This window comes from Sceloporus undulatus, chromosome 9 (genome assembly GCF_019175285.1).
Source record: "Sceloporus undulatus isolate JIND9_A2432 ecotype Alabama chromosome 9, SceUnd_v1.1, whole genome shotgun sequence".
Classification (NCBI taxonomy): domain Eukaryota; kingdom Metazoa; phylum Chordata; class Lepidosauria; order Squamata; family Phrynosomatidae; genus Sceloporus; species Sceloporus undulatus.
The window spans coordinates 15,130,494-15,145,914 of NC_056530.1; the positions used below are offsets into that span (position 1 = coordinate 15,130,494).

At 45.7% G+C, this 15,421-nt stretch overlaps 1 protein-coding gene across 1 annotated transcript in view; it reads right to left on the minus strand.

The window, feature by feature from the left end:
• The window catches only part of GRIK3 (glutamate ionotropic receptor kainate type subunit 3), a 142,858-nt gene that overhangs the window by 36,827 nt on the left and 90,610 nt on the right, over positions 1-15,421 (minus strand). Inside the window, exons 2-6 of the mRNA XM_042439492.1 lie at positions 14,536-14,712; positions 11,921-12,178; positions 9,539-9,720; positions 3,512-3,565; positions 63-236 (exon numbers count right to left, since the gene is read on the minus strand). Of these exons, the coding sequence (XP_042295426.1) occupies positions 63-236; positions 3,512-3,565; positions 9,539-9,720; positions 11,921-12,178; positions 14,536-14,712 (845 nt within the window). The remainder of the gene's footprint in view (positions 1-62; positions 237-3,511; positions 3,566-9,538; positions 9,721-11,920; positions 12,179-14,535; positions 14,713-15,421) is intronic.

The window sequence follows — 15,421 nt, forward strand, 5'->3', positions numbered from 1 at the left end:
TTCTTCCCAGGTGGACCCCAGGAGAAAGGGGTGCCAAGAAGTGCCAAGGGAGACCCTCGTACCATCATCACCCCCGCGATCAGCCCCGGTTCTGGCTTCGGTGCCGCCTGGAGCCTCTCCATGGACCACTTGTCAGTGATGGCAGAGACGAGGGGATTCTCCACATTCAGGATGCGGAAGCCCGTCAGGTTGACCCCGGAGTAGCGATATTGCTCTAGATCTAACGCATAAAGATCCTTTTGAAAAAGAGAGAAACTCCATTTCAGAGCTTTGTCTACTCTCCCCTGAGCTTCAGGTGCTGCGTTGGTGGGAATGAAAAGAGGGACACAGCAGGGAGGAAGGGGAACATCTGCTTAACCCACAGCCTTCTAGGCATCGCCATCTTATGGAAACTCAGTGGAGGCCTTGCATGATCAAGGTGCTTGTATTCTGAAGAGAAAATATTGTATTAACTGGGTTATTCGGTGCAGAATTTTCACACAGTTGTTTTGTGCAGAAAGCATCATTTCCTGCATAGAAAATAATTTGTAGAAATATCATTTTCTGTACAGAAAATCATATATAGAAACATTGTTTTCTGTACAGAAAATAATTTGCCGCGATATTATTTTTTTGCACAGAAAATGCTGCTTTCTCTGCAAAACAACTATGTGCAAATTCTGGGCAGGTAAGTCCTAAACTGCAAATTGCCACCAGAGAATTTTTTAAAAACTTTCTAACAGAATGATGAAAATTGCTAAAATTACTTGTTGTTTCCTTCCAGAAGAAAAATTAATCAAGAATGGCTGGCTTCAAAAGCGAGTGAGAGAGATTTTACTCTTTTGGGCTGGCCTAATAAAGCTGCATGAGTCCCCTGGATGCTGTTTTAGGATTTAGATTTTAGGATCAACATAGACCCCTACCCCTTAAAAATAATAGCTTGGTTCCATGGCTGAGAATCTTCTGTTCTTCCTCTCAGAGCAGAAAATGCTTAGAGTCTGCAGATGTATTTGCAGACCACCTCCCAGGTAAAGAGAATGTCATGCAAAATTTTAAGATCTTTAAAACTGGAGGTCTTTAAGGATTCCAAATATTTTCCATTATTCTTTCTCTCCTGCTCCCACCCTTTGGCTCTTAGCTGTGAGTCCTGACTGGTGGGAAACCTGAAATTTGGCCCCTCCATTTGCAAACCACTATCAGGGAAAAGAGCATGAGATGCCTCCCTTGCTTTTAAGGCTCACCTCCTCCTTCCTTTTCTACAATTAATAGAGGAGAGGAGAAAAGGCAAGGCTCAGGCAGGGAGGGCTGGCGGGAGGCCCAGTCCTGCCACTTGGCACTCAGCGCAAGTGGAGCAGAGGTAATCTGTGTGAATCCTACTCCAAGCACATTGCCTTTATGCATCCCTTGACTCTGCAGAGCTGCACTAGAAAATGAACTCCTGCCATGGGGAGGAGGCCTGAAATCCCAGCCGCATGGTTTCACATCTGAATGGAGCCAAGGGGAGACAGGAAGAAATAAGGTGGGCATGGCATGCGTTCCTGTTGCACTTGGAGGAAAGGCAGCATTGGAAGGAATGCTCCAAAGACAGTCTGCTTTGGATTGAAGATCTCATCCCTGGTCAAGGAGGTGGTCTAGGACCCAAGGGCCTGGGGCAGCCATGTCACACTGGCATGCCAAACCTGCTCCAAGGCTTAGCCTGGTCTTTAAATGAGATATTCATCATGCTAAGCATGCTTACATAGAATCATATAGAGTTTAGAGGGTAGGGCTCAGAAGCTTGGATAGCAACATTTAAGTTCAGAGTAAAATCCAGAGCAAACCCACTACTCCTCCAGGACTGTCTCATGCCTCCCATCTCTAACACAACTGCAACTGCTAATGATATTGCAGTTTGCCACCATATCATTCAGTGTCTGAATTTGACCCTTGGGTCATGCATTGGGAACTGGGCACCATTTCCCCAGAGGTTCCTTTCTGGCTCTGAATGGTTACGTGAAATCCCCCACATGCCTAGTCAAACCTTCTGCAGCCCAGGTGCCAAAGTTTCAGCTCTTATTGATAGTTGTAAAACTATATGAGATGGCAAAATGGGGATGCCACTGGCAAAACAATGCTGGACTGGATGGAGGAACGAAGAAGGTGACCACCTGTGCAAACCAAGCTGTTGCAGATCTCACATTCACTGCAGAACATCTCCTGAAGAACTCAGAATTATCAGTTGCCCTTACTCATTCAATAGTGTGTAAGTAGAGCAATCTGCTATCACTTTTACTGCAATGCCTCCATCTTACAGAACCCCAAATTTAGCACTTTTCATGGCAGGCCATCTCCCATGAAGTCTAGCCTTAGAGCCCTTTAGAAGACCATTCCAAGTACCTTTCACTAAACTACAAATCCCACAACTCCACAGGATGGGGAAACAGTAGTTAAAGCAGTGCTACAATTACACAATGTGGACTCACCATTAGGGTTAGGGCCACCCTTTCCCAGAGATGCACAATCTGGCATTTCTCTAAGCATCAACTTAGGACCAAGAGGAAAAAGAGGTGAGAATATTCATCCATTATTTTTTCTGGGAACCTTGACTCCCCAATGGATCCCCTCTCTGTCTCAATCTGTACAGCAGACGGGGCCACGGAAAGGATCCCATTTCCAAACAACGGCCTCGCAAGCCATGATATTGTGCAGAAGGGCTCCATCTGCTCCATGGAAACACTTCCTCCCCCTCTGACCGGAGTCCATTGGGGAGCTTTTAGCGTTAACACAACAGGCTAATTCAATCGCAGCCCTTGGGCCTCGTACGGCAGAAAACGACAGCTCTGGAAAGAACGGCGCCTGAAGGAGCGCAAGGCTTACAAAACATCTTCCCTGTGATACAGCTGTTATTCCAGGGAAGTGGCACTAATTGTAATTGCTTATCTATTAATTTATTATAATTCTTCTTTGCTCCCTACCCTCCTCCCACAACCCCTTTCTTCAATCTTCACCTTCAGGCTTTTATTTTTTATTTTTTACAATTTTGCAATTATATATATATATATATATATATCTGTTCCAGTGTCTCAGCTGGGCCCCATTAATGGGAGGTTATCAGCAAGTTGTATAAAGCTGCTACACGGAGATAACGGTGGCAGCAGTAATTAAAATGTCTTTATTTTGGAGGAAGGATATAATTTTTTTTCTTTAAGAAAAGATTGAACACAGATGTTTCTGTTTGTGTGGTTTCGCTATATTTATGGGATGGGATCAGGACCCCATGTTTTGGTGTGAGGGATGCAAGTTCCATTCAGGGCTTTTCACTTTGTTTGTTTGTCTTATTATTTGTTATATACACACGTATTTGTTAATTGTATATTATGGCAACCGAAGTCATGTACAAAAAAAAAAAAAAAACCACACGCATTACTTGGGCCATGGAGGAACCATTGTCCTTCAAAGACAGATTTCAAACAATGTGAAAACCCCACTGAAAGCAAACCAAAAACGAAACAAAGAGGGCCAGAAGCCAGGTGCATGAACCAAGGTGCATTACCAGTGTGGTGAAGATGAAGTGGTAGTACTCCGTCATCATCCCCATCGCCATGGCCTGAGGAGAGAAGTAGACAGGCAAATGGTTAGAAAGGCATCACAACGGGGGAGCCACACAGAAGACAGGACAATAATGGTCCGCAGTTTTGCCACCTTGGCACCCTGGATCACCAAAACACAATGGGCTGGATGAGGGAAAACAAACTCAAGTTGAATCCAGAGAAAACGGAGGTACTAGTGATAGGTTTCCCAAGTCCAGGTATGGAGATTTGTCAACCAGTCCTGGATGGGTTCACACTTCCCCTAAAGGACGAAGTTCGCAGTTGGGGGATACTTCTGGATCCATCTCTACAGTGATCATCTCAAATAGATGTGATGGCCAGGAGTGCCTGGTACCAAATTCGGTTGTTACTACCTGGCCCCTACCTGGACCGAAAGGACCTTGAAGCAGTGGTCCTTGCACTGGTTATCTCTCGTCTTGATTTCTGTAACGTGCTCTACATGGAGCTACCCTTGTACCAAGTTCGGAAACATCAATTGGTGCAAAATGTGGCAGCCAGATTCATCACTGGAACCCCTAGGTCAGACCATATAACACCAGTACTAAAATCTCTTCACTGGCTGCCGATTAGTTTCCGGGTGCAATACAAAGTATTGGTCATTACCTTTAAAGACCTACATAGCTTGGGCCCGAGTTACTTGAAGGAAAGCCTCTCCCTACACAATCTGCCCCACACTCTCAGAACAACTGAGAAGAATCTCTTGGATTACCCAAAGACTAGACTAAGATCTACTTCCCACAGGGCATTTACTGCTATGGCTCCCAAATTGTGGAATGGTTTGCCGGAGGAGATCCATCTTATTACCACTTTAGACACCTTCAAGAAGGCACTTAAGACGGATCTCTTCCGGCAAGCTTATCCCCCTGATCTGCTATAACAATTATAAGAAGACACTTCATTCTGAGTGTGTATGGGAAGTTAAAATGTTGATATTGAATTTTTATAGGATTGATTTATTGCTGTGATCTTTGGATTTTATATCATTTGAATGTATTTTAACTGAATTGTAATTTTAAATTTAATGTTGTACTCCCGCCTCAATCCACAGGGAGAGGCGGGAAATATACAAATAAGAACTATTATTATTATTATTATTATTATTATTATTATTATTATTATTATTTCTGGCCACTGAGAATGAAATCCCACTTGGATGGTGAAGGGGAAGGGATGAAGCAGAAGAAAGGCTGTTCTAATGTATGGAAATGAGGGGAACTGTAGTTCCAGAATGTTGAATAAAATTGAGAGTTGTACAATTTGCGATGGTGTGACACACGTCCCATCCGTGGGCCCCTATCATGCTAACACAAAGTTCAAGTGGATTCACTGTGCAACTGATTTGAAAGCCACCCAACTGATGATGACCATGGCTACAACCATGTCATTTGATCCTGCCCAGATTCCCATCCCAGAAAAAGCATTTCCAGCATATCTCCCTCTTAAATCTTCCTACAAAGTTGACTTAATGGCCAACCACCACCACCTCCAGAAGTGAAAAAGCCATTGTGAGGCTGAAACCCCATCCTGATTTCTATTTGGCCATTAACACCTAGCTTCAGATCCAACATCATGCTTGTGTCATGCAAATCAACACTCGTGTAGTACCTGGTGATTGCACCGCATAGCCTCTATGGTGAATACCTGGATCGCACAACCAATGGTGTACCTGCCCATGCGTATCTGCTGACTTCTTTTGCAATGCAGAATAACTCACAGGGATTCTTCCTTGCATCCCAGTGAAAAAAGTGGTGCATTGGAAGGGCTGACAGAGCCGCACACCATCCAAGAATGTGCAACTGCATGCTAAAGGGTTACGCTTGTGGGATTCTGCTTACTTAGCCAAGAAGCGAAATGCATCCATTGCATAACAGCTGAACAAAAACACAACTGCATGTGTAAGGAAAACTCACATATGTGTAACACCAGCAAGACTCTGGTTTTAACCTTCAGGTTTACCTCCTGCTGCCAGACATGGAAACCACAGCCACCAGCCCAGGAGCACTACATTTGCAATCCACTCCTGGGTCTGAACAGATGTACAAACACATTGTCTGAGGAGTAAGTGTTGCCTAGGAGTATCTCCCTGATAGAACCATAAACTAGCACAGCTATTTCAAGGTGCGCCGTGGTGCCATATGGTGGCTTTCTCTTCCAAACACCTTTTTTCTTTTTGGATTGAGTAACATAGCTGCAAAAGGAGACGTGCAGAAATAGACAAACCAAGAAAGTACCCCTGTTTAATAGAAATTGTGATGCAACAGCAATGGGGCGGGGAAGCTTTTAGCTTGCAGTCTCTGAATAAGTTTTGATTCTTTCCGCTTTGTGTGCTGGATGAGTTTTGATTCTTTCTGCTTTCCTCTAAACCCACACAGGCGGCTAATTAAGAAAGCAACCACAGTCAAGCCCTCTTTCCTCATCAGAGGGAGAATTGCACTCGGTACTTTGGGAAACTCTAATTGGAAACATTTCCAGAGGAAAAGAACATTGCAGAAATAAATGCGCAGTTGGCGAGGCGGGTGGCGGGAAGGGAAGCAAAAACCATTCTTCTGTATTTTGTCAATGACATCAAATCAATTAGTGCAAACTACAAGCTCCTAGTACCGAAATAGCTGGGGAAGGATTGCTGATGCTCGCACCCACGGAAAGCCTAAATGCTCCCAAGGAGGGAGTAAGAGAGAGGCTCTTACCAAGTGGGTTGGAATCAAGAGCCATGCAACTGAACTGGCAGAGAGGCTGTGGCTGTGGAAAGAAGCCCCCTCCCTCCCTTCCACCAAAATACGCCACGCGTGCCTCTGCGCAGATGACCCATTAAGCAGCGACCTCTGCTTTTCATCATCGTGAGTCAGAGTCATTCTAAAGACTCCCCACAGACTGCCTGCAAAGCCGTTCCATTTTCTATTGTAAAGGAGGCAGGTCAGGTTTCTCCGTTTTCCATCCCAGGGTTGAGTCAGAGCTGGAGGTTGAGAAGGAAACACTCAGGAAAAGCACAGACGCAGGAATGCAGGACAAGGCAAGGCACCCAGGGCCACTGATGTGTTGCTCAGAAGAGACCACCACATATGCCAAGGATGCCATGACAGTGGAGGAACGGGAAGTGAGTCCATTCTGGGTTTTAGACTGAACATCAAAGGAGCCTACATCTATTTGGGGAATAGGGCTCGGCACCATGGAGAGGCCCTTTGAAGTCCAGCATGGAAGCCATCATTTCCCTCGATGCACAAGCCACCAGCTGCCACTGTCCCAAAGCCAAGATTACCAAAGCCTTGCACTGAGAGATGCTGTTGGACCATCACAAGAGGCATAATTGTGCGTCCTACTTAAATCTTCCTACAAAGTTGACTTAATGGCCAACCACCACCACCTCCAGAAGTGAAAAAGCCATTGTGAGGCTGAAACCCCATCCTGATTTCTACTTTTATAAAAGGAACATATACTCGCATCTCTGGCCTGGCAGGAGGTCTGCTGTCCAATGTGAGGGTCCCTCTTCAGGCCTCTTTCCCCTTTTCTCAGGGACCCCCCCCCCCCCCCCATCATTTCTCACAGTCTGCTGCAGCTCTGAGCCATTGTCGCAGAAAGCAGGTGTTTCTGGAGGATGCTCAGGCTTTTGGCATAACAGCCAACAGACTCCCGCCTGTAGCTGGAGGGACGCCTGGCTTTCTGCTAATTCTACGGAAATAACTAGGGCAGAATTTAGATCAGAGGAACATGAGAGTCCTTTGCAAAAGGAGCAAGGAAGCCACACAGAGAGGAAGAGGAAAGAAGAGAATCTTCTTGCTTGCAGGTCTGTTTCACTGCCTTGGCTGAGTAGCACTGAACGGATCAGCACAGGAAAGCTCCAGAAGTGTCTTCTTTCCAGGCAAGCAGATCCCTAACAAGCCATGCATAGTGGCATCATGCAACTTGTGCATAATTGTCAGCTGTCTGTGCCAAGGCTAATTTGGGCCCAGGATGAACCAGCCATGCAGCCCCATTGCCACATGCTGGACTTGCTTGGTGCACATCTCCACTCAAAGGTGCCACCAGCGACTGACTCCAGGCGCCTCTCTGGCAAACTCCTGGAGAAACATCTGCATGCATCTCATCCACTGTGGCAGAGGGTGAGCTACACGTTGTTAACACTCGGGCAGAGACAAAAAAAATTAATTCATCGGCTGATTAAAAATAATTAATATTTCCTCCTTTCTCCAAGCATAGGATTCAGAACACTTGGAAAGCACCAAGCAATCTGATTCTGGGATGTTATTGTCCATCTATAGGAAATATCACCAAGACCAACACATTAATGGGCTACATTGTTTGTTGCAGGGCTGGATTCTGGCCTGTTAAGCCATGGTCAAGTGCCAGACGTCCACCCAGAACCCAGGTCCAACCTTGCAGGGCTGTCCTGGGCTGTACTCCTCGCCTTCCCTCTCTTTCCTTTGGTAATGAATGTAGCAGATGGGCAAAATGAACTATAACAGAACTGCCTGATCAGGGGAAAGCACCCAGCAGAGCTGGCGAGAGAAGATCGGAAGAGGCAGGAGACGTCAGTTCTGCTCACCATTTTGCAGAATGATCCCTCTCCGGCTCGCAGTACCCACAAAACGCTTCCTCTAATTTTAGCATCTGCAGGAGGACCAAGCGAGGCAAGGGAGGCTCAGCCAGCCACCTTGGAAGGAGGCTGACCTCCACCTTCACACACTTCTGCATTAAAGGCCCCTAAATAATTTTCCTTGGCATCTTAACAGCCGTAAACGAACAATAAAAAAATGAGATTGTTCTTCTTCTGGGGGCTTTCCCTTTTCCTTCCAGAAAAAAAAAATCAATAATTTGCACAAAGACATTCCTTCTCTGACATCTGCAGCCAAAGACTGGGTTAGTTATTAGGAAGTCGGCGGCAGTGGTGGATCCATTCTGGGTTTTAGACTGACCCTATTTTGAGGATGAGGCTGACACATCCCTTGGAAAGCTCCTTCAGAGCGTTGTTCTTTTTACATGCCTTCAAGCTGACTCTGACTTGACCAGATTTTCCTGCCCTGGTTTCTTCAGATGAGGTTTGCTTCCCTTGCCTTCCTCAGAGACTAAGAGAAGAGTGTGACTACTCCAAGTTCACTTGTTGGGTTCCCATGGCGGAGGAGGGATTTGAAACCTGTTCTCTTAGAGCCATAGTCCAACATTCAGCCAACTACACCAACAGATTTTTGTGGGTTTTTTGGGCTACGTGGCCATGTTCTGGAAGAGTTTATTCCTGACATTTCGCCTGCACCTGTGGCTGGCATCTTCAGAGAATGTCAGCCACAGATGCAGGTGAAACATCAAGAATAAACTCTTCTAGAAGATGGCCACATTGCCCAAAAAACCACAAAAAACTATGGATGCCAGCCATGAAAGCCTTTGACTTCACATACTACATCAATGCTGGCTCAAAAAATCCCCAAATTTCCTCAAAGGATATTGGCCATGGCCTTCCTCTGAGGCTGAGACAGGATGATTTGCCCAAGGTCACCCAGTGGGTTTCCACTGCTGAGCAGGGATTCAGACCCTGGTCTCCCAGTCCAACATTCAAACCATTATACCACACAGGTCCTAAAAATATAGGCTCTTCTTGGCAAGATTTATTTAGAGGCAATTTCACACCACTTCCTCTCTCCAAGGCTGAGAGAGTATTACTTGTCCGGGGTTGTCCAGTGGGTTTCCATGCAGAGTGGGGACTTGAACCCTAGACCTTCCAGACTTCTGGTCCAAAACTGAAAACACTACCCCACACTTTAAGCTGCACCTTTAAGGATCCATCCAGGATCTGGGGCTAGATAAATGTAGAGGGTTCTTCAGCACCTCAGAGTTTTCCTTGAAAGGCCAGAGTGGTTTTCCTGCCCACTGACTGAGATTTAGGACCTTGGATAGCAGTGCCAGGTCCAGCACCAGACAACCGCAGCTCCCTCTGACACACAAAAGCGCAGAGAAAGTGGCACACACAGCAGTGGCCCTACCTGCTTGAGGATGTGCACAGCCATCGTGTGGGTGCAGTCGAAGATGATCCTGAACTCCCGCCCGCGCTTCATCTCTTTCAAGAGTGGACGGGTGTCGTCCGTGTCGAGGGGCAGCTGGCGGATTTTCAAGCGGATGTTGTACCTAGATGGAGCCATGATCAGCTCTTGCAGCCGGATGAGGCCTTGGAAGGAAGGAGAGAAAGTGGGGACAAGGAGAGGCAGAAAATGCCAGGCACAACTCAGCCGCTACTCCCCACTCAGATCTTTTGACTCCCCCAAAAAGAAAGTTTTGGACTGTGAGGACCCAGTCGCATCACCAGGGTTGGCATTACCCAGTGTGGTAACTCATGGAGGAAAGCACGTGGAAGCTGCCCCCTGCCCCAAAATCTACTCCTAGTACTCCCAAAAAATTCCTTGAGTCCCCAAGTGCCAAAAACCCACAGCAGTGGGACTCTTCAGATGCAGCAGTGGCTCTAAAAGGGGGATTCTCTGGCTGTCTCCATTGGAGCTGCTCTGGCTCTTCACTCTTCATCTCTTGCCCACCCTGCAAATCAATGTTTAAAGTGTTTTGATAGTGCATGAAAATTAAGAAATGCTTGGAGGGATCAAAGAAAATGAGCACAGACTTCAGGGCATCAAAACCCATACATTTGGAGGGCTCCATGAGGAAAGCCCTTGTTTCTTGTCTCTGTGGAATTACTCTTGCCATTCAAGGCAGCGTTCCTGTGTTTCCACATGGCTGGTATAATGTGCAGACCTTCTCCCAAGTGGATCCACAGATTCAGCTGTGTGTCTAGACCATCTCTTTGCTCTCTCCAAGTCTCTGGATGATCTTGCAAGGCAACGTTCCCTATGAACAGACCCACAGCAAGCCACCTTCTCAAGGTCAAGCAGGATTGAAACCTTTGACAAATGGCCTCCTTTGCGCTAATTAATTCCATTAGGAACCTGCACGGCCTGCTGCTTGGCAATTAGGATATTGCACTCCCAGGAAACTCTCCCCTACAGAATAAACAACCCATCCCAAGCCAATATCCTCAGCCTCTGAGGTGGGGCTGAACTCCACAAGGGAGTCTAAATGTATGAAGTTTACAATAAAATAAAGGATGCATTCACAAGTGATAGCAGCTGTTATCTTGAACACAGTGAAAGAGAGGACACACTTTCGAAGGAACCCAGTTAGCAAACAAACATTTTGAGGGGTGACAGTAACCCCATTATTCCCTCCCAGGAAAGATACACATTCAGTTCACTGAGAAAGTACAGTTCAAGAGCAAATGAAAGCCAAAATCATAACTGTTGGTCCCAACTGGACTACATGTATCTGTGCCTTCAAGATGTCTGTTGACTTATGGTGATGCCATGAACTTCATAGAGATTTCTTGAACTAGAACCCCATTAAAATACATGGATAAATGGTAAGCCAACATAGACGCACCTTGAAGTGATTCTGTGGGTCGCCTTGGGACTCTGGGGTCAACTCCCAGTAGGGATGTATATCTTTGTAAATTTTGTTATTGCAGGCTAGAACCATTAAGTATACTTTTTGTTGTTGCAGGAAAAGTCATCAGAAACTGCCGTTTTGGAACACTATCCACAGCTCAAAAGTTGTTCTGCACCAGAAACACGCACACTGGGTTGTGTGTGTATATGTTTTGTGTGCATAGAAAACAGCATTTTCAAGGCTGGCCCCATGCAGAGTAGTCTACATGAGAGATATGGACCATGGCAGACACATTTTCCTGCCTTAGGAGGGGGCTGACACAACAGATGCAATGGGCAAAGGCACTCCTGGCCAGAGCAGACACTGGGCCATCAACAGGGGTCTGATTGTGAATAAATCTGTTAGTTTCTGTTAAAATACACAATAATGCATCATGCCATCTTTGGAAGATTCACTGGCTTCTTCATCAGGCAAAGTCTTAAAAGTCTTTAAAAGACAGGAGAAGCAAAGGGAAGGTGTTAGAGTCCCAGGCCTACATTTTTATCTCAGATGTTACTTATGTTGTCAGTTAAGATAATCCAGAGGACCAGGGACAAAGGGCAGTAAAACAGAGGCAATAAAATTTCAAATCTAATAGTGGCAGTAAAGTACTGCTAATCGTTAAGCTTCCAGGGAATCTTCAAAACCTTGCATGATGTATTATGTGCATTTTAGTAGGACTAACAAAGCTACCACTTTTGGATCTTGTATTTTGCTTCATGGCCAAGATGGCCACTCCTGAATGTGTGTCAGTTTCCGTATCATTGTCCTGACTTGTGCCAAGGTGTGCCTGCTTCTCTCCTAATTATTATTCTTCGTGGAGGTCACAAGATGGACTCCTATTAGGCAACAAGACTCCACAAGATGGACGTTCCCACAATGGGCCGAGTCCCTCTTACCCGTGCTGTCGTCGTACACCACCGTCGCCGACCTCCATTTCAAGTACTGTACGAGGTCCAAGATGGCGTGGCTGAGGGAGGCATAGTCTGGGTAAAGGTTGACGTAGAAAGTGTCCTTGTTATCCAAAGGGTGGTGCTTCCACCGGAGCTGGATGTGGGGCACTTCCAAGGCATTGCAAATGGACTGCACAGCATTGGTGCAGGAGCCCTGCGAAGGGCCGAAGATGGCCACCACGCCGAGGGCCAGCTGGTCGCAGGCTGGGAAGGGAAGCAAAGGGCAATATAGAGACCTATGTCAGTTTTACAAGAATGAACCATTTCATCATTTATTTACCAGCTCCAAGAAAGGCTTTGCAGCTGGGAGATAAATGTGACTTTCTGAGTGGTAGCTTGAGATTCATTCTTTGCCAAAAATGCAATAAGGGCTAGGGAGCAAGGTTGCAAAGAAAACAGAATTTTTTGTACATAAATGTTCTTTTCTGCACAGGATCATTATTTTTTGTACATGCTTCCAAAGAAAGAAATTGGGTTTCCATAGTTTTCTGTGGGTTTTTGGGCTCTGTGGCCATGTTCTAGAAGAGTTTATTCCTGATGTTTTGCCTGCATCTGTGGCTGGCATCTTCAAGGACACCCACAAAAGACTATGGATGCCGGCCATTAAAGCCTTCGACTTCAAATTAGGTTTCCGCCCGAAAATGCTGTCTCTAGCTCAAAAATACCCCCCCCCAAAAAAAACCTCCTTTATGTGCATTATACTTGATGACCCTGTGTCCAATATTATCTTTGTCAGGGTTTCCCGGCACTCAAGCCCCTCCAGCATTTTATTTTATATTTTCTTTTGATCTATTATTAAAACAGTTTTGGATATTCATTCCACCCCTAAAAGAGGTAGACGGTCATGTCTAGGATGAAATCAAGGAACAGTCAAAGGAGGTCAAGTCAAATCCAGCAATGTACATTGGATTCTCGTGACCTGGACACGGACCCAGAGACCTACGGGGCTCCATTCAGTGCAATCTTGGAATTTAAAGCTCAGCAAAATATTGAATTTCTGTACTAACTTTTACAGTTGGTTTTGCCATTCCTGGAAACAGCTGCAGCCGGCTGCTGTCATCCAGAGGAAGCTTCCACACTGGGAATATTGGTCAACCAAGCACTTCTACAGGCGGCTGGGTACCCACCGACCATCCCTCCATGATGCATCCCCCCTTTCCAAATCCTTTCCAAAATATCTTCCTTGTGAGTCCCCAACTGTCCAAGGGAGCCATATGGACCATCCCTTTAAGAGGCTGCAAACTCCTTCCTCCATCTGCTCAGATGCTTCTGTGTTTGTTCACAAAGACACACACATTGCACACTGAATGCACATTGGAGGAGGGCTGCATTTCTTGGGGAGGGGGTTATTTTCCAATAGTTTTCCCTGAGTAATGCAGAAGCCTTGAGTAGCAGGACATTAATTAAACACGAGCGAGAGGTTGTGTGCGTGTGTGTGTGCGCGCGCATGTTTAAACCTAACCTTATTTACTTGTCACAATTCATTAGCATCATCTCTAAGTGGAACTCTAGAAGAGGATTTAAAAACTTTGATAGGAAGAACTGGGTTAATTTGGTTGGGGTTAGTGGGTGGGAAAGGAGGGCTGCCTAACCAACTTGGCACAGGACAAGAGGTCAAGGGTGACTGGTCACTCTCCTGCCCACCAATGACCTCCCTTCTTAGGTCCAGCCCTTCCTAAACCCTAGGTCAGCAATGACCCAGGACCAGCTCCTTAAACAACACAGCAACTTAAGGGAGGCCAAAGCAAGCCCTATGGGACTCATACAAATAGTCCCTCCCAAAGACCCACAGCCACCCAAGATAACAAGATATTTGGACAATTTGTTGGCCTTGAACATGTGAAAATGCACAAAAATACCCCAAGCCACAAACACTCCAGAACCATTCACTGCCCCCAAATACCTCTACAGTCCCTCTCAAAATGGTGGCAGTTATCACTTTCTGTTGCCATTTTGAGAGGGGCAGCAGAGGAAAATTGAGGAATATGGGCTTGCTGAGGAAGGGTTACACTTGAGGAGCAAAAGGTAAAACATCACATCTTGCTAATGACAAAGCTGTCCTATCCTTAGGGATGGTTAAGTTTGTCAAATAACTGGGGCAGCCAAATGTTTTCCCAGTAATTCCAAAAATGGAGTTATTTGGTGACTAAACATTAAAAGATCTGGCCAATGTTCTGAGGTTTATGTCCCCTAAATAGGTTGCATAGCTCCATTAAAATAGAAACTAAGGCTCATAGCAGATTCACTATCCCACTGAGATGAGAGTCATTACTCCTTGGAGTCCCAAACACTTTGCCACCTAGTAGCCACTATGACTACCAACTAGTCTGCAATCCTAGTTCTTATCCTTTCTATAGACCAGAGATATCACATCAGCACCATGAAAATGTGTGTTTTCCCCACAGATCTTTCACCTTTTCTTTGCCAACTCCCCATAAAAATCCCACAGTATCTCCCCCTCGGAAGGCCAAGCAAAATCGAAAGGGGCAGAGGGACAAGACCACCAGTGCAAAGCCCTTCATGGGACAGAGCATAGAAGATGCTCTTCCTCTTCTTCCCACCTTTCTTAGTGGCTTCAAAGCTGTCGTGAAAGTGTATCCTCTGGATGTCGTACGTTAAGGTTGTGTTGGGCAGAAGCGTCCTGTTCCTGTTGATGATGTTAGCAGAAAACCGGAAGGCTTGCTCCTCCGCGTTCATGATCTGGGCGTTGGGTCCATCCGCATATTCAAAGATCCCTCCTGCAAGGAAGCAAAGCCAAGGCTCAAATTATACCTCTGGGCACCAATCCATGTGTCTTTCACAATCAGGGGAACATCAGGGTTTAGCACTTTGGGCATGGAGAGGAGGAAGCAGAACTAGCCATGGGGCACATGGGAGAGGCGTGTGTTGCGGACGTGTATCCAGCCGTGCTTATTGTAGGTTGCAGACGCAAGTGTGTTGTGTCTGGAAATGTTGTACCTGCAATGGTTTGATTACTATGGCAAACTCCCATAAAACAGGCCAAAATCTGAGATGCTCAACAGAAGCCTTGCTGCATATCCCATCATCCCCAAGAGGCTAGGTTCATACAAGACAAGGCCTTTCCTTGGGGCTTTGTGTAATGTTGATTATGTTTGTATTATGTATCCTTAATTTTTATTGTAACCCACCTCAATCTGTAAGGAGAGGCGGGATATAAATACATGATGATGATGATGATGATGATGATGATGGAGCTCCTACCACTCCTACCAAAGGGTGCAGTCTGGCCAAGGGTCAACCAAGCCCTTACTGGTCCCTATGGCAAATACTTTGTTCAGAAATATACTGTACAAGAAGATTTTAAAAAATAATTAACGATATGGAGTAATGGGATCAGTAAAAGAAATTAAATGTCTAGGTTATGGAAGTTTATACAAAACATAACCTTTAAACAGAAGGAAACTTAATTTCAAGAAACAACCATAC